Source organism: Punica granatum, chromosome 1 (assembly GCF_007655135.1).
Source record: "Punica granatum isolate Tunisia-2019 chromosome 1, ASM765513v2, whole genome shotgun sequence".
Classification (NCBI taxonomy): domain Eukaryota; kingdom Viridiplantae; phylum Streptophyta; class Magnoliopsida; order Myrtales; family Lythraceae; genus Punica; species Punica granatum.
Genome location: NC_045127.1, coordinates 143,073 through 161,975, shown reverse-complemented (window position 1 = coordinate 161,975; position 18,903 = coordinate 143,073). Strand labels below are relative to the sequence as shown.

Here is an 18,903-nt window from a genome sequence, read left to right as displayed (position 1 = left end):
AATAAAAAAAAATTAGAGAAAAATAAAAGAATGAAAAATTTTGATAAAAATGAGAGAAAAATCTATAAATTTAATCAACTCACTTGTATCTAGAGAGAGACGTAGTTTTGAGAGCTCCCATCTAGTTGTAGATGTATTCTTTGAGAGCTAAATATGCTTATATTTATTTGTGTGACAATTCATATTTATAACTATCATACAAAATATAGATAAAATATAATCTTATTTGTTTTCTTTTTTTTTGCTAAACAAATCTAATTTGTTTTTGAAAAGAAAATATAATTTATATATATCTATAAATATTATATAATCTATTTTTAAAAATAGATATCTGCAAAACCATATAATTCATATATACTTTTTCTTACCATATATATACTAAAGGTTGTCCACATAACCATATATTAGCATATTTTATATTATGTATGAATATATATTAATATATATACTTATTTTGATGTTAATATTTATTTATGAAATATTAATATTTATTTAAAAATAGAAATATCAATATACTAATTTTTATATAGATTATAAAAATTAAAGAAATCAAGAAATTAGATTTTATGATGAGATATCTTTAAAAAATATTATTAAAAAAATTTAAAAATCTAGAAAATTCCATATATATTTATAAAATATTATCTAATCTATTTTTAAAAATAGATTTCTATCAAAAAATTTAATTCGTATATGCTTTTTCTTATTATTATATATACTAAAAGTTGTCCACATAACCATATATTAATATATCTGCATTATGTATGAATAAATAACAATATGTACTTATTTTGATGTTAATATTTATGTAATGAAACATTACTTTTTATTTTAAAAATTCAAAGATTATTGAATAATATATAGATTGTAAAAACTAAAAAAATCAAGAAATCGTATTTTATGACAAGATATTTCTTAAAATATTTTTTATCAAAAAATAATTCCGAAAATTAAAAATTTTTAAAAAACCTAGAAAGTTCCATTCAGATAATACATATTGCATTCAACGGAGGTCACCGTATTATCCAAAAGATTTTATGGTATTTTCGATTTTATTAAATGGAATATTATTTTAGAAGATTTTGTTGCTAATTTTATAATTGAGTATAATTTAAAATTTTAAAAACTCAAAAAACCAAGAAAATTCTATTCAGAAGTGGAATGCCATATAAGATGAAATATCAACTTTCATATTAAAAAAATTCAAGATTTGTAAATAATATATAAATTAAAAAAATTAAAACAAATCAGAAAATCAAATTTTATGATGATATATCTTTTAAAAAATATTTTTTTTTATCAAAAATAATTCCGAAATTAAAATAATTTAATTTAAAAAACCTAGAAAGTCCATTTAGAAATTCATATTTCCTTTAATTAGAGATCACCATAGTATCCAAAAGATTTTATGGTATTTTCAATTTTTTTAAATGACATATTATTTTAGAAGATTTTATTGCCGAAAATTTATAATCAAAAGATAATTTAAAATTTTAAAATCTAAAATATCGAGAAAATTCCATTCAGAAATGGAGCGCTCTAAGGCTATCTGGCCGAGTCCACCTCGTATCTTGCTTTCATATATACTAGTCGTGGAGTTCGTGCATTGTATGAGATAGTTCCATCAATTTGAAACAAATTACAATTAAAAGTTTAAAAAGAAAAATTCCTTCTAGAATAAAAAATGAAACAAAATGAACAAACCCCCTTGCATATATGGGTAACAATACCTTACGAGATGACACTTACATCACCAATTTCTAAAAAAAAATGAGACTAAAGAAAAGCAAATAATTAGAGAAAAAATATTAAAAAGATGAAAATTGTCGATAAAAATGAGAGAAAATGAAAGCACAACTTTCTGCCGTTGTAAATTTAATCACACTTGCATATAAAGATAGACATATGTTTCGAGAACTCACGTCTAGTCATTAATATATTTATGTGTATGATAATTCCTATTTATAATTATTATACAAAATCTAGATAAAATATAATCTGATTTGTGTTTTGAAAAGAAAATATGATTTTTATATATCTATCTACAAAATATATTATCTAATTTGTCGTCCAGAAATATGCCTATAAAATATGTAATAAATATATATATTTTTTCTTACTATATATACTAAAGGTTGTCCATGTAACCATATGTTCATATATTTATATTATGTTATGTATAAATATATACTATTATATACTTATTTATATTATTTTTTATTTTACTTAATTCAAGATTATTAAATAATATCTATACATATGATATAAAATCTTCTCATTTATTTCAAATACATTTTGCTATATAGGTTATAAAAATTAAAGAAATCAAAAAATCAGATTTTATGATGAGATATCTTGAAATTTGGTTTTTTATTAAAAGTAATTCCGAAAAGAATAAATATATACAGTATAATATCACAAAGTAAGAAAAATATATTCTAAAAATATAAATATAAAGAATCTAAAAAGATGAAGCTCGGATCTTATCTTAAAGTATCCTTTAAAAATTGAAACAAAATCCTTTCTATAAAAAAATTAATATCAAAATTAGAATAACTCAAAATTTCGAGAAAATTTCATTCAGAAACGGAGAGCTCTGAGGCCACGTCCATCCGGTAGCTTACTTTAATATATATATATATATATATATATATATATATATATATAGATTTTACCTTTTAAGTCGTAGACGCATATTCTATTACTTTTCGGTCTGGGTTTCTTGTGCTTCTGGTCTAATCGTATTTGTAATGATATTTGGGATATTGTGGGTAAAATTAAGGCAGCTATCACTACTAAATAAACCTTTGTTACTGACTCAGAATTCCCTGGAAACCGTACGATTACCGGGGAAGTTCTGAGGGAATTTCAATTGAGAATTTGAGATGTTGAAGATACTTAAGAACCATATATAAGAGCGAGATGTCGACCTAAAAGATTTTGAATTGTATAAAGAAAGGCTGAAAGTGATTGAAGAAGCGAAGGCCAGGTACCGAAGGGTCCTTGCTGCTGCTGAGTGTAAGGAGCAGCAGAGTTATATAATTGCACAGTGATCAGTGAAATGTCTGCGAGTTTTGAGTTAGGCCATCCAATTGGAAGAGGGCAAAACAGCTGCTAACCACAGCTGATCGATCGGTCAAAATTGCAGCTCTTCAAGGCACTTCATAGCAACAATGACAGCGTAATGATTAGCGCCACAATCGTTCAGTCCTGGTGTCCACCGATTAGTGCTGCCTCTGCTCTTAAAGCTAAAGCACACGGAATCTTTCTTGGACTAACGATGGCTTCTTGAGAAAGGATGGAAGAAAATTGGCGATGCACTTTGGTTCCCCGGATTGAAAATCGACTGGCACACGACCTTAGCCACCTCGGTTTCATGTCCAAGTTTGTTTGCTTTAGCATTCAATAATATGATGTATTACTCATTAAAAAAAAGAAAAAAAGCAACAATGGCAGCGCCAATGGTGGTTGCCTGCTAGTTATATCAGTTAAAACTAACTTCCTCGATAGGATATGTTATTGATATGTCGTAGCATATGTCAAGTATAATTAATTATATCGGTTAAAACTAACTTCCTCGATACGATATCTATCTAGACTATTTATATGTGAGAAGAAAAACAAACGATATAACATTCTCTTTCCGATATTATCTTTTAAAATTATGTTTGAATTAATAACAACCATTAAATCGAGATATAGTAATAAACAGACAAAAAATAACTACCCAATAACTCCCATCTGCGCCCACCTCACAACCCCTATTTTTTTCTCACTTCTCACCAGACTTAACGATGCTTTTCTTCCAATTTTTTTTTCTTTTCTATTAGTTATAGTTATTTTATTGTTTTTTTCCTTCAATATTGATTATATTATGATTAAAAGAAGTCATTTATTAGAGGTAATTCACATTGATATTGAAAGTAGTATAAAGCGGACTAAAAATTTGGTCATAATTAAATATATAAAATTTGTATTAATTTCGATAAATTAAAAAAATATTACTTATTAAATAATTTCGCACGTAGTAAGGGTATACATCTAGTATTATCTATATGACCATGAGTGGAAGGCCAGTACCTGGACTTGGCCTTTCCTTCCTGTGGCGGTATCCCAGTAAGGCCTCTCAGTCTCACTTGAAAAAGTACGTAAAAGAAAAGGCTGGCCGGGTATGGCTTAATTCTATCCGAGAACCATTCCGTTTCGAGACACCTCTCATTTTTTCACTTTGAAATTAGCTATTTGTTATCTTTTCCATAATTATTTATTCTGTTACGCAAATCAAATATGAGTAACTTTTTCATTCAATACTTATGGTTCCTCTCTTTCTCCTTTCTTATTTGCATTAGCATCTTTTCTATTTTCTCTTTAGTTCCAATTACTATTCCCTTTAAATATTATTATTTTATGTCTTCTTCTAATCTCAAAAAAAAAAAAAGAAAAAACCTTTTTTTACACATTCTCTTTCTTCTTCTGTGTCTTCTCGATAATTTTAATCAATGATTTCCTTAATGTATGGATTTTTTCCATGCTCTACTCTAACCTTATGCTCTGTCGTACGTTTTCCTAATAGGATTTAATTTCAGTGCTTGAGCCGACTTAACCGTTTCATCACACCATCATCTCATCCAAATTCAGGTACTCGTGGCCAATATTATGAGTTTCCTCTGATTTATACCTCGTACAAGTATCGCGACCAATTATCAACAGTCATTCCTTTAGAAATTAATGACAAAACTTTCAACAAAATTCGGTTGGTGTTTAAGTATACATTAAGAAAAAAATATCGATGGATTTTCTCAATTTATATTGAAAATTTAAAAATTATTTTATGCATTGAAATTTTCAGATGAATTACCGACGAATGTTCCATGAGAAATTCCTTTTGCAAATCCCAACAAAATTAAAACAATTTTTTTTATAGATTTTTCAAAATTTATATTGATTTATTTTAAAAAATTATTCTACGAATCGAAATTTTCTCACGAAATACCTAACAAATATTCTACCGTTGAAAATTTCTTTGAAAATACCAATGTAAATTTTTATATGATTCCATGGATACTAAAGTATGCATTAGAAAAAATAAAAGAAAAAAAGAGACATAGTTTCCAACGAGATAGGACACATTATTATTGATTTTCTATCAACAAGCATAGGCTATTATTGTATCTATCATTATTATCGTACCTACTACCACTACCTATTGCCAATGTTGCACAGGGTGAGTACTCGCGCTGTCAATCTCCTCCCTTCACGAGATCCAAGTATATTTTCGTTCTCAGTCGTCGGGGGCACGGGCGTAAGGGTCAGGGGATAAGTTCTGTAATATCAATTATTAATACAACTTATCCTAAGTTTACAAGAGCAAATAAATTAAGAGGACGCTAACACTTGGGTCCTCGAATTTATAGCGAGCCAACACATAAGTCCTCGAATAATTTTTTTCCACCAATTTAGTCGCTGAATGTTCATCAATCATAACAAAAAGTCTCTTTCAAGGACCCAAATGATGGCAAAAGAATGGCCTAAAAGGGCATTTTCGCTAGGAATTTTGAAAATTCAGGGATTAAATTGGTGGCAAAATTTTATCGAGAATTTACATGCTAACTCGCTACAAATTTGAGAACCTAAGTATCAATGGACTCATATATTAAAGAAATTTAAATTAGATTTACTTGTACCTTGGTTGGAGATAAAGTGTATTGTTTGTTTCTTTTATTATATCAAATAAGTGTAGATTGTAATAATGATATAATGAATATAATTTACTTGAAACAAATTTGTATATATATATATATATATATAAACTTCGGCCTTGTTAATTTCCTTCGAGTTTTCTTTCACTAAAACCAAACACCTGACCCAAAACCCAAGTCCCAAGTTTGACGGGAAAACCCAAACAAATGCATTAAGGCTTTTGATTTTCGATATTTTGACTCCATCGGAGTCGGTTTGTCCAATTTGTTTGGGTTATGGGTGCTATTGCAAGAGTATTATGAAAATAATATATATGTTAATTATTTTTAAAACTCTGTTTAAAATTTGAATTCATTTTCCTAAATTTTCTTTATGATATTTTATTTAGATACAAATTTAATTCAAAAAATATATAAACCGAAATATTTTTTGAAAAAATACTTTTAATTGCATGCTTTTTTCTGGAAATTACTTTATTTTATTATTAATTTTATTTTTTTAAAATTATTTATATTATTTTAAAAGTATTTTTCAACTTCGTATTATTCATACATATATCATTAGTATACTAATCTTGCACATACATTTTTTTTGTTACGTAAATGTAGATATTATTACCAATATATATTCATAAAATTTAATATCATTTATTTATTTTATTAAAATTAATATTATTTTTAAATATTATTTGTTATTTTTATAATTATTTTCATTTATTTTTTAATTTGATATTATTTAAATACTCGTGGGGTCCACTTGATGGACTTTCGTGTGCCACATGTGCATTGTAATGCCACATTAGAAAAATCAATTAAAATTGACCAAAAAATGATAGCACGCTTCATGTGATAGGAAACTCATAATTTATTATTTTTTATGCAATTAAAAAATTCATGCTCGTAATGATAAATGGGAAAATTTCATACTTTTGGGAACATTGATCCTTATAAATATTTTAATATTTTTATCTTCTTTTTTTTTAGTTTAAAGTAACGATGGTTTGCCAACTAGAAATAATAAGAAATTCATCCAAAAGAAGATAACTTTATTTTGCTTATAATTTTTATATTAAGAAAAAAATCAATCTTGTCCTCGAAAGATTCTTTAGCCAACACATTTGCCTTCTAATAATTTTAGCCAATGTTTGTGCCCTCCAAAAATAATTTCATGTGACAAATATGTCCCACTGTTTCTTTCCTCGTCAAAGCCGTCACGGAAATGTGACAATGCGGCTTATGTGGATAAACACACATGCTCTTCAACTCCAATGTCCATATGATGTCGTTTTTCTCCCCATTCGTATGGCCAAAACGCCGTCATTTGCTCTTCCCCTACAATCCCGCCCTAAAAATAGAAATTAGGGCAAACCTCGAATCATATGAGAGGAGCAAAGCATCCCTAGCAGTGAGGTTGGAGCTCGAAGAAGTTGAGATCACCTTCGAGCATGAGTTCATCATCTAATTACTGCAAATCTCGCAGTGGGTATGATCATTTCTCCATAAATTCAAATGAAGCCCCATCAACCTCCACCGACAGCTGCTTGAGCATGAACATATGTTGTCATAGGATGGATATGGGTGGACTAATGTTATGTTATTGCGGAAGGCGACCATTGAGGATGATATCAAACGCCATTGCAAATCCAGGGGGTTTATTCTACAGGTGACCTTTTTGGAAAAATGAGGCAAGGTCCTATTGGTTTTTTGAGTAGGAGGATCAATTGGATATCAGTGCCAACTTGTAATTACTCAATTAAGGAAGAGGATTGAGAGCAACGAGGCCCAACTGAAGAGATGGAGGCATTTTGTTTTGGTTTTTAGCTATGGTCATGGTTTTATGAGGGTGTTTGTTTATGATGAAATGAATAATGATTGTTGTATGGATGGTTGAAGAGTAGTTTTGAGCATTTGTGTTGGTTCTAAAGAATGGTTGATGTTTGTGGTACTTTAGGTCTATCATGTGGAGGCATTTGTGTTGGTTTGTGGCTTATGTTGTAGCTGTATTGCCTGATACTTATGGCTAAGATAATGGTTGTGTTAGGTACTGGTTTTTGGCTTTGTGGAACTTATGTATAGAAGCAATTATGAGTGGAGATAAATGAATATTTTTTTTGGAAAATTTGATGAGCAATTATCTTTTTCATCTACTGCTCATAATCATTCATTGTCAAGGAAGCAAAAATATAGTACCAAAAGCAAAAGAAGCAAAACAAGTTAGCAAAATGAAGAGCAAACGGTTAAGACTGAACACAACTTTTTATAATGCAAATTACAAAAAGGTTAGTGAGTCATACAATTCTCAAAAGTAGCTCAAATTGTTTCCATAATCAATATAACATATTGGTCAATGAGCTATATAAAATCCAAAAAGAGCTCATCTTTACAATTGCCCATGCGCTACTAAACACAACTATTATAAGTCTGATCTCCCAAAATAAACATTACTATTCGCAGCCAATGCAAACCCTTCCTATTTAGACTTCCTGGCCTTTTTTTGTGTGTGGGATAATTGATGCCTAAATAGTTGAATTTTGCTGGCATTACTCCCATTAGCATTCATTCCCTTCTTCTTTGCTGTTTGCCTCCCTTGCATAAAACAAGAACACGTTTTGAATAGCCAGCCCTTAAATGTTTGCATCTGCCAATTAAAGTCATAAATGTGCTAATATGATACATTTGGAACGTTAGAGCATAAGGGGTCAGTAGTTGAGGGTACAACATTCTCAACAGTACTGGTATCACCTCTCATTCCTCTCTTCTTCCTCTACATAGAAAAAAAATTCTAACTTAATTACCTTGTAATTTCAGTAAAATATTACAAAGGCAAAACATGTACTTACCATATGGGGATGTGAGGATGAGGGGTTAGTATTTCCTACAGTAACTTTTTTCTCCTTGTCTTTCACAATTGTGCCCTTGCACAACCTTTTATTATGGCATGTCTGACCACACTTACAACATTTGATGGCTATGTACTTCCTTATAAGGATTTTGTGGCTGAATATATGCCTCATAAATCTTTGCTCATGTTTCTATAGAATAGTAACCATGCACAAACTTCTCAAGATCCAAATTGTTAACTCTCATAGATGCCACTGCATGTTTACATAGGATTCCACATAGATCTCATTTCCTGCAAGAACAAGTGTGCTTTTTCAAATCCACATCATAGTCGTCACTGCTCCTATGAATGTGTTACACATAAAACCTTGATATATTCCTATCCCCAGCCCACATGGCATGCCAATAGTGGCTGGCCCTTTTATCTTCCTCAATCTTGCGTTGAGCTGTTAGTGTAATTGGATCCTTATACTTTGCAATATGGTCTCTAGTGCCATTCATCTTCCTAATGATATACATCCTTATTTATTCCAACATTGTAATGATCGGTTTACCTCTAAACATCACAATAGCACTGTTAAATGCTCAGACATGTTGTCCAACAGACTTTGGTTCCTACTATATGCTCTAAAGCCTACCCTTGTCCATGAATCATTTCGCAAGTCTTTTAGATACTTCCATGCATGCTCATTTATTGCCTTGAGTTCTTCCATATTCAGCTGAAACTGGGGCATAATCCTTGATTTGGCACAAACCCATACCTTCTCTTTAAGTTCTTGATGTCTCACACAAAACTTGTGGGTGCATCATGGAGCTAATTGAGCAAGTGCAGGTAGTAGGCCCTACAATGAAAATTCATATACACAATATGTTATCATCATAACTAGATTCTATATTCAATCCGGTAGTAATATAGAGAAGTAAATACCTTTTGCATATCTGATATAAACTCGCATCCATATCTTATAGGATCTCCTATGTTTAAAAATAACTTTGTTAAGAACCACGACCGATTCTACTTTGTCTCTTGCTCCACAAGGCAATAACCTATAACATAGAAAGTATGGTTTCCATCTTATCTAACTACTACTAACAATTGTCCACCATAATATCCCTTCAAATGACATCCATCCAAACCTATCGATGGTCTGCAGCCAGCAAGGAATCTTCTCTTGGTAGCATCCCAACAAATGTAGATTTTTTCAAATGTTGGAGTATTCGACTGATCTGCTCTCAAAACTCCAAGCCCGCATGTTGAACTAAGATTGCTTCTTATGATCTTAGCACAACAATCACGGAGCTTGGCATATTGCTCTCTTTCAGATCCCTTCTTGGCTATGTGTAATGATCTGTGTATCTTCATCTCACACACTTAACCTGAAAATTGTCTATTAAGAACTTGTAGCCATCTCTAGTAGTCATGCTAGGTGTGATTCTCAACCTATCCACTAGCTTCTGAGCAACCCACTTCCTATCTACTAGGTTGTTCTTCAACTTTTCGGTACATGTGTGCGTGGGGACAAATGACTTTATCTGATAAGCACCCAATGGTTTAAACCAACTGCAATATATGGACTAATGGCACATTTTGTCTTTACATATGTACTTGTACCTCCCCTTATCACTTTTCAACAATTTGAGAGGTCTTCCAAGTACAATGTTGTAATCTTTCACCGCAAGCTTGAACAAGTCCAATGCTGGGAAAAACATTTTCAATCGTATATGCACTTGACCAAAACGTGCATCTTTATTAAACTCAGGTGGCTTGCCTCATCATCTTCACTATCAGACACTTTGCCATTGTTCAACTCTTCGAAGTGGTATTCACAATCAACAAAGTTCAATTCATTGTCCTGCACCTCTTGCCTTGCATGAAACTCAGCCTTTTCATTTTCATGAACCAGCCCATTGATTGGTAGGTTACATGCCTTCCACTTTGTTTGTCCTCTTTGGGAAGAACTTGCCTCATCATTTATACCAGCCAATGCATCTTCATCATCAGCATCCTCACCCTTAGCGTCTTGATCATCAACAACATTTTCATCATCAGCATCCTCACCCTCAACATCTTCATCTTCAGCTTCACAGTGACTTTCATGTTCATCAACAAGCCCTTTTCTATTATCTTCATCATCACTTTATTCAGAAAGGTCAAAGTCCATAAGTACTTCTTCACTTGGAGTCTCAGTAGGTGCCACTCTACCCACAACTCTAGCCTCATCATTTCTAGCAGCCACTCTCTTCTGCTCAAGATTGTGCTCATAATAAAACTCTAGTGACTTCAAATATGCAACAAAAGTGTATAACTCATGAATGTCCTTATTTATTTGAAGAGCTCTCAAACTATCTTTTAAACCAAACCCAAGTTCAACCAATGAACCCTCTTGTAATCATCCTCAGTGTACCCATACTCTTCAAAATACTCTTTAAGCATTGTAATGGAGAGTTTGTCAATGTCTACATTTTCCCATACATTTATATGTCCTCCAATGTACTCCACAAAGGGCTTCCAAACAAACTTGCACCCATGGTGTAAAACTAAAGTTAACAGAACATCACCCATGCGACCAAATGCTGAACAGAAAACATAAAAAATAATTTTTAATATTAAAACACATAAAAAAGAACAACATAATATGGGACCACAATTGTTTGACCAACACTTTCAACAATTCCAATGGTCAAAACTATCATTTATCACCAAAGCACAAGATTCTTGGGCAACCTCGATGCAAATGATGAAGGTCGACCACCTAACTTCTTCCCCACAATTGCTCCTACTGATTTCACTTGAGAGGGGTAAAATAAAAAAAAACCTAATATCTGATTTTTGCAACCCTAACTCCTCCTTCACAGTCAATGTTGATTGAGGGGAAGGGGAAAGGAATTTGGTCATCACCGTGTTTGGTGCAAATTGGTAGGATTGCAGGTGAGGAGCATATGACAGCGTTTTGGCCAGGGGGGGGGGGAACGACGTCGTATGGACATGGGAGTTAAAGAGCAGGTGTCGTTTGTCCACACAAGCCGCCATGTCATACTTCTGTGACAGCTCTGACGGAGAAGGAAATGATGGGACATATTTGTCACGCGTAATTGTCTTTGGAGGGCACAAATGTTCCTTAAAATTATTGGAGGGCAAATGTGTTGGCTAAAGAATCTTTCGAGGACAAAATTGACTATTTTCTCTTTTATATTTCTTTTTTAAAATAAGGAATTTTATTGAACTCATCAACACCTTGTAGGTGCACTAATTTTTATATACTTGTGCAAGTATATATTATGTCATTCAAATATTATGTATTTTAACATAATCAAAGAACCTTTTTACATGTAATGCACGTCTAAATTCACTAGTATATATATTGTTCTCTCATGCGTCCCTATCCCATGCACCTTGCTGGTCAGCTGATTAACTAATTATTGGTATTGCCATTCGAAACATGTCCTTCCTTATAAGAACACTGAACAGCCCCTTGTGGTCGGGCAATAAATTATCTCTGCTACATGTACTCCTTGGGTCGGCCAGATCAAATTGATGCTATATATACTAACCACTAGATGTAGATTTTCATTTTTCCAGTATAAGCAAATATAGATGCCTTCTTTTTCCCGGTTATAACCGAGCTCCATGAGCCTAATGTAATGAAAGAAAAATCCTAATAGCTAATAAAGGACACAGATAGTTCTACAACGAAAATCTCGTACTTGTAAAAAGAAGAACAGTGCAGCAAAAAAAAGAAGCTCGTGCGTTTGTTTCATCTGAGGAAGGGTGACAGGATAGGGAGACGGTTGATGGTGGTCAATGGCTGTGTTGTAGAGAGGAATGAAACGAACAGATATACCAGAAAAGAAACGCAGGGATTGAGTGGCTCTCATTTATTCTCTTTGAGCTTTCTTCGCCCTTCCCACACATTGACTTCACCATGCATTGCCTGCATACCCTTTAATTTCTTTCTGTTTGCGGGTTTTCTTCTTTGTCCCTCTTGCCCTTCTTTCTTTTCCCTTCCATTTTTTCTCTCATCAGTAGTTTGAATTGGCATTTGGCCCTTCTTCCCCTCCCCACTCGCCTCGTCTCTCTCCGTTCTCTGTGCTTTTGGTAACAGCAACCGGAAACGTAACCCGCGTATGGATACCATCACCCCCCGGATTAATATGTATACTCAGAAAACCGATCGATAGATGGTAATTGCCGGGCAACACACAGAAGAGAGAGGAGCCTGCTGCAGGTTTCCAAGATTGACGTCTTTGTTGGCCCGATCTGATCCATTCAGTTTAATTTTTTTCAGGGCTTGCAAAATAATAATAATAAGTACCAACTACCTATTACAAGCTATAGCTTTCAAGAAATCTGAGGCTCCTCGAATGCGAGAAGATCTCTTTCCAGCTTGTAAACGAATAATGAACCACCGCCATCATCACTCATTTGTGGGTTTCTTCCTGCCAGTAGTAACAATATGTGTTGGCATTCTGAGCACCATTGTTCACTCCAAGACAAATTCTCTTGATGGTGCGTAGAATAAAATAACGAATCATATGTATTGCTCAACGTTGTCATATTGCATCTCTGATTGCATTTGCATCATTCATGACTCATGATCAGTTCTTGTTAATTAGCAATGGAAATTAACCACCATTCTGTTCCTTGCACCTACCTCATCATTTCTTACAAACAGTCCGACAAAAGAAGAGCTGGTCAGAAAAGAATCACATTGTCACAAAATAGAACACCTTGAGCTGCATTAACTTTGTAATCGTGCAATGATTTGGAGGCTTTTGCTAGCAGTTCGGGAGTTCATTAATTTTGCCATGGACCTTCTCTTTCTTGCTTAATTTCTTTCTCCGATGGCTCAGTTTTACATAATCTTGCAGTCTCTGTCCTCAACGTGATGTATACCAACCTAAATTCACCTTCAGAACTGAGCGGTTGGAAATCAAGTGGCGGCGACCCCTGTGGAGATTCTTGGAAAGGAATCGAGTGCTCAGGTTCATCTATAACAGAAATGTAAAGCTTATGCGCTACTGCTGATGCTTGGATCCATTTACGTTTACATTCCTCCACTTTAAAAGGGTTTCTTCCTCTTCTGCAGCAAGCTCTCTGATCTTGGACTCAGTGGATCAATGGGCTACCAGCTATCAAATTTAAAGTCCGTCACCCATTTGTGAGGCCCATAATCCTACTCCAAGCAGCGTCATCTTCATTGCTCATTGTATACTTCAAAACATTATCTGACAATTCTGAATTATTTTGTCATAGTATAGTGATTTAAGCAAGAACAACCTCAATGGCAATATACCATACCAACTTCCACCAAATGCAGCTCACATGTAAGTTAGCAGCAACTGTCTCTATATGAGTAATTAAGGAGAGAGAATCGTGACTTCAATAACTGCTTAAATTCAAATCTCTCAATTTTCTTTGCATGGGCGGTCTGCTTGCTACTTGTTATGACTCTTGATTTATCTGCAATGCCATTTTTGAGTTCATTCATTTTGCAGTGATCTTTCCCATAATAGCTTCAGCGGTAACGTCCCTTATTCGATATCTCAGATGACTGACCTCAAGGACCTGTAAGCATCTTTCATCATTAACTTAGCAAAATATTAAAATAACATTCTCTCATTACATGTGGCTTTTGCTAGGTATCTCGGTCATAATCAGCTCAATGGACAGCTGAGTGATATGTTCGGGAAACTATCAAAATTCGCAACTTTGTAAGTTCCTTTGAACTCTCTCTACCCTTTTCTACTGTGCAAATGTCATGTCTATGTAACCCGCACCAAGTTTTCTTCTCCAGTGCTCCAGTAAGTGTGCTTATAAGGCATGCTATTTTACCTCAGATGAGTTTCAAGCTGATATTCTGGAGAACCCCAAATGCCCACTGAGGTTCACAAACGGTCATTCTTTTCTCCCAGAATTTTGATGTAACTGGGTATAGGAACCTCATCTTTTACATTTTTCTGATTAGTTCAGAGCTCTAATTTTAATGAGGTGAGCATGTTATGGAAAAGTTGCCGCCACGGTATCTGAAGAGAAGAAGGGAATGGCTATAATATGATTCCCTGGAAGAAGCAGATAATTAACTTTTGGGAGTTGACTTGATGCATACAGCAAGGCTGATGCCATTTATTATCTAGGAAGCTCCGTAAACCAGTATAGCGACATGCTGAAATGCACATACCCATACAGGCATCGGATCAGAAGTTTACTTTTACAATGATATGCAGGGATCTGTCTTACAACAAGCTGTCAGGGAATCTGCCTCAGAGTTTCGCTAATCTGTCAAGCCTCAACAAGATGTAAGATGGTGATACATATATAAGTTGAGTCACCATTCACTACTGAGAGTTTCTTTGTTGTTCATCGTAATGTGTTATGCAGGTACTTGCAGAATAATCAGTTCTCTGGTTCAATAGATGTCCTGGCAGGCCTTCCCCTCAGTGATCTGTAAGCAAATATGACAAGCACTTAATTTTATTTTTTCTTCCCCTTTTGTTGACTTATTGCCCATTCTATTATCATTGTATTATTAATGATGCTCTTTTTATTCTAAAATTATTATATGCCGAACCAGCAGTCACCAAGGATGTTGAAATAGAGGAGGCTGTACCTCTTAAACAGACTCAGTAACCTAAACAAACCAACCAAATCTATCAATGAGAAGAACGAGAGTGAAACTCTTGATCATGTAATTAAACGATCACCTTTCGGGATGGTTCTGACCAGGCTTAAATTGATTCATGCTGCCCTCCCCCTACCTTATCCTATATATGTAGTTAGAAGTCAGTTTTGATTGTTCAAAATGCAAATGAGTTGATGATAACGGATACTCTAATCATGCCAGGAATGTTGAGAACAATCGATTTACTGGCTGGATACCAGAGGATCTGAAGAATATAGAAAACATTGAGTAAGTTTGCAGCGGCTATGCACGCAATATTGACGAGTTCCTCAATATCCTGAAGTTTTCTCTTTTCTATTCTCTGTCTGTATGTCGGTGCTGCGTAAAGGACTGGAGGGAATTCTTGGTCATCTGGTCCAGCTCCACCACCACCCCCTGGTGCTGCTCGCATTAACCATCGGTCTAAAGAAGGGCAAGATGGGGGTGGGAAGTCGAGTGTGAATGGATTGGCCATTGCAGGGATAATCATGGGAGTGTTAGTGGTGCTGGCGCTTCTGATGGCTGTATTCTCAAGGCGCTCTTCTGCTTCTTCTGTTCCCTCTCATTTTCTGGATGAAGAGAGAGCCAGCCAACGCAGAGCCTTTACCCCACTTACCTCCCAGGAATTGTCTGATGACTTGCGAGCTGACATCTGTAAAAACTTTAAAGGTAAAACAAATCCCTCTGTAGCATCAGTTATAACGACATTTTTTCAGTTGCTCAAATCTTGGCGCCTGGGGTCTGTTAATAGATCATAAATCACGGGATTCATCGGCTTCCTTGGATGCCAAGGCTCTGCAAAAATCCCCATCTATTGGATTCAGGGCTCCACTCTATGATGGCATGAGTTCCTTGAAGGATGATGAGTTTGCTAATCAGTTGAATGCCAGAAGAAGCACCTCTTTCCTAGCTGTATCCTATAGCTTGGCAGACCTACAGACCTGTACCTGTAACTTTGCAACTGGCCGACTGATTGGTAAGGGATCCATCGGGCGCGTTTATCGGGCTAAATATGCAGATGGGAAGGTACAGTAGTGTTGCTCAGCCAATTGTACATCATAATACCTGACCTTGGTAATGCTTGTTGGTTGGTGCACCTGTTGTTTCACTGGCTTCCTCTGATATCTCCCACATCTCATGATTCGAGTCCAGTAAAATTCATGTAGCATTAAAAAGGGTTTATTCTGATAGCTTATTTATCATTCCAGTATAACTTTAGAAATTATATGAATTCAGAATAGTGAACTACATATTGCATTCTATGATGCAAGGCATTCTTCACGAAGGTTTATCCCTGGTTCATACACCTGCCATCTGCACACATCAGCAGCAGAACTCTTTCAAAATATCAAAACTGTCTGCTAAAATGTGCTCCTAACTATAGAAATCATATATATTTTTATATCAGGTTATCGCTGTCAAAAAGATCGATTCCTCACTTTTCCAAGGGCGGAAACCGGAAGAATTTTCAGAAATCATCCAGAAGATCTCCAGCCTTCACCATCCAAACATTGTAGAACTTCTTGGTTATTGCTCCGAACAGGGGCACAACATGTTAATCTATGACTATTTCAGGAATGGTTCACTTCACGAATTCCTACACATGTCAGATGACTACAGCAAACCTTTAACCTGGAACACTAGAGTCAGAATTGCTCTAGGAACGGCTCGGGCAGTTGAGTGAGTAATGCAAATACTACAACCGTTCTACAAGAGAGAGCTAGAGAGAGAGACGACATGTAATTTTGCAATGGTGAATCCGCAATTTCTCATATCTCTTTCTTTTGTTTCTCTTGTCATTGTCAGGTACCTCCACGAAGTTTTTTCTCCATCAATAGTCCACAAGAGCATCAAATCATCCAATATCTTGCTTGACATGGAACTCAATCCTCGTCTGTCTGACTGTGGTTTGGCGACTTTCCATCAGGTTAATTCTTAAGCTGCATCCTGTTGGCACTTCATACAAATAATAGTCTGATGTACCAGGTAGATTTTTCAATACATGATGTTGCATGAATATGTGACTGAATCCAGGCACGTCCCCTGACAGTTCAACAGACTGCGACTTAGCTTTCATTCTCTTCTTAGAGTTTCTGCTATGTAGTCTTGGGCTGAAGTATGATACTAGCTTCAATGCAGATCACAACATTATCTAATGGCCTTTCAAGCAATCAATGCAACAGGAATCCTTTAGCACAAGAAGGAAATATTTAAATCTTTCAACTGTTAGCTGACAATTGTACAAGTGCTACTACATCTTAAGAGCAAACCTCAACATTAATCCTCCTAATCGCGATGTGCATCCCTGTTTTTCAGCTCACAAGTCAAAATTTGGGAGCAGGATATAATGCACCAGAGTGCTCGAGTCCATCAGCTTATACATTGAAGAGTGACGTTTATAGTTTTGGGGTTGTCATGCTGGAGTTGTTGACAGGTCGAATGCCTCTTGACAGGTGCATCTTAGTTGCTATAAAAATTTAATGTTCTGATGGCTGCAACTCGATGAGTCAATCTCATATGGAAAGCTCCATTACCGAAATCTGAACACTTGCTCTTTTTGTGTTTCAATTTGGAGTTTTTCAAAACCAAGGTCAGAGCAATGCCTGGTCCGCTGGGCTATGCCACAGCTTATTGACATTGATGCTTTGGAGAAAATGGTGGACCCAGCACTCCGTGGTCTCTACCCTCCCACGTCTGTGTCCAGATTTGCTGATATCATAGCACTGTGTCTACAGGTAAACCCCCTTCTGCCTTCTTCAGGGCAGGTCGCTAATCAGACGGAAAATACGCCACAGGATATGCACTCTGAACTTTCTATATGTTGCAATATAATGAATTTCAATCTGTTATAGCCTGTGTTTCTTAGACGATTTCAAACAAAGTGACAGTAGTTCTGCAGTCACAAGAGCAAATGGAAATAGGACAGGGATGGATAACCTAAATAACCTGGCCTATTGTGAAGTCTTTTATTCGAACAAAATCTCTTATTTCCCTGTGGCTTTTGTAGGCGGAGCCAGAGTTCCGGCCACCAATGTCAGAAGTGGTGCAAGCATTGGTGCGGTTAGTTCAACGGTCAAGCATCAACAAGAGAGGAGAGAGTCCTGGGGCTTCTAGTCGTTTGGATGACTATGACTATTGAGTGATTTGTTCTTCTCAATACCCAAGGAGAAGGATTATTTCCATGTGCAATTCCTCTTGTACCAATAGCTAGCATAGCATGCGCCAATGCACAAAATTATAGGATACCTGATCTTTGCTTCCGTACTGCAACTGCTTCCTGATTGTTCCAACTGAGGAAACTTTGAAGTTCAAGAATTGCTGCAGCACGAGGTCCGATGAAGATCAATCCTACTGTTTCTAAAGGTGCCCCTTCAAGGATGAAGCCCGGTATACCACAATCGGGAAAGTTGTCCATGATTAATTGTCCATGACCATATGTATTAAGGAGCTAATTTGATGGTAATATATCTAGCCGTGCACGGTCCTCTCCAAGCTTCCTGTCCAAGCTACTAGGTTAATGCTCAGGTAATTAATTCTCCATGACCGTAGGTCAAGAAGTTTAGAACAATGTGGTACAACAAAAGTTTAGTTGTGTCACGTTCACAGGAATTAAGACCTGCTATGCTACAGCCTAGACAGTTCTAGGAAACGGACTTCTTTTGCAATAGCTTCCAGTAAGTAGGCTATTGCCAAACATGGAATTA

General features: G+C 35.1%; 2 protein-coding genes across 8 annotated transcripts; one reads left to right on the top strand and one right to left on the bottom strand.

Moving 5' to 3' along the window:
- Nucleotides 1-10,252: 10,252 nt before the first annotated feature.
- LOC116192934 lies at nucleotides 10,253-11,103 on the bottom strand. The gene is made up of 3 exons (XM_031521640.1): nucleotides 10,921-11,103; nucleotides 10,717-10,819; nucleotides 10,253-10,665 (listed from the first exon to the last, which is right to left on the bottom strand). Exons 1-3 carry the CDS (start codon nucleotides 11,101-11,103, stop codon nucleotides 10,253-10,255), a joined length of 699 nt encoding a protein of 232 aa, XP_031377500.1.
- Nucleotides 11,104-12,430: 1,327 nt separating this feature from the next.
- LOC116195442 (protein STRUBBELIG-RECEPTOR FAMILY 5-like) lies at nucleotides 12,431-18,691 on the top strand. 7 transcript variants are annotated; one of them, XM_031524653.1, is made up of 17 exons: nucleotides 12,432-12,722; nucleotides 12,827-13,047; nucleotides 13,410-13,542; nucleotides 13,628-13,699; nucleotides 13,800-13,865; nucleotides 14,037-14,108; nucleotides 14,181-14,252; nucleotides 14,766-14,837; nucleotides 14,920-14,985; nucleotides 15,383-15,448; nucleotides 15,549-15,868; nucleotides 15,951-16,225; nucleotides 16,608-16,879; nucleotides 17,006-17,126; nucleotides 17,516-17,652; nucleotides 17,775-17,934; nucleotides 18,207-18,691. In XM_031524653.1, the coding sequence occupies exons 2-17, from the start codon at nucleotides 12,903-12,905 to the stop codon at nucleotides 18,336-18,338; spliced, it is 2,181 nt and encodes a 726-aa protein (XP_031380513.1). In that variant the 5' UTR covers nucleotides 12,432-12,722; nucleotides 12,827-12,902; the 3' UTR covers nucleotides 18,339-18,691. The 7 variants fall into 7 exon arrangements, with proteins under 7 accessions (XP_031380509.1, XP_031380513.1, XP_031380501.1 ...); XM_031524649.1 differs by having other exon boundaries at nucleotides 12,431-13,047; nucleotides 17,790-17,934; XM_031524641.1 differs by having other exon boundaries at nucleotides 12,432-13,047.
- The last annotated feature ends 212 nt before the right edge of the window (nucleotides 18,692-18,903 follow it).

Excerpts from the sequence above, each read along its gene's own strand:
- LOC116192934 (XM_031521640.1), bottom strand. The coding sequence starts at position 11,103 with ATGGGTGATGTTCTGTTAACTTTAGTTTTACACCATGGGTGCAAGTTT. Across the intron at positions 10,820-10,920 it reads CTGAGGATGATTACAAGAGG|TCACTAGAGTTTTATTATGA; the intron begins GTTCATTGGTTG and ends GCATATTTGAAG. Across the intron at positions 10,666-10,716 it reads GGCACCTACTGAGACTCCAA|ATAATAGAAAAGGGCTTGTT; the intron begins GTGAAGAAGTAC and ends GTGATGATGAAG.
- LOC116195442 (XM_031524641.1), top strand. The coding sequence starts at position 12,720 with ATGGTAATTGCCGGGCAACACACAGAAGAGAGAGGAGCCTGCTGCAGG. Across the intron at positions 15,869-15,950 it reads CATCTGTAAAAACTTTAAAG|ATCATAAATCACGGGATTCA; the intron begins GTAAAACAAATC and ends GTCTGTTAATAG. Across the intron at positions 16,880-17,005 it reads GGAACGGCTCGGGCAGTTGA|GTACCTCCACGAAGTTTTTT; the intron begins GTGAGTAATGCA and ends TGTCATTGTCAG.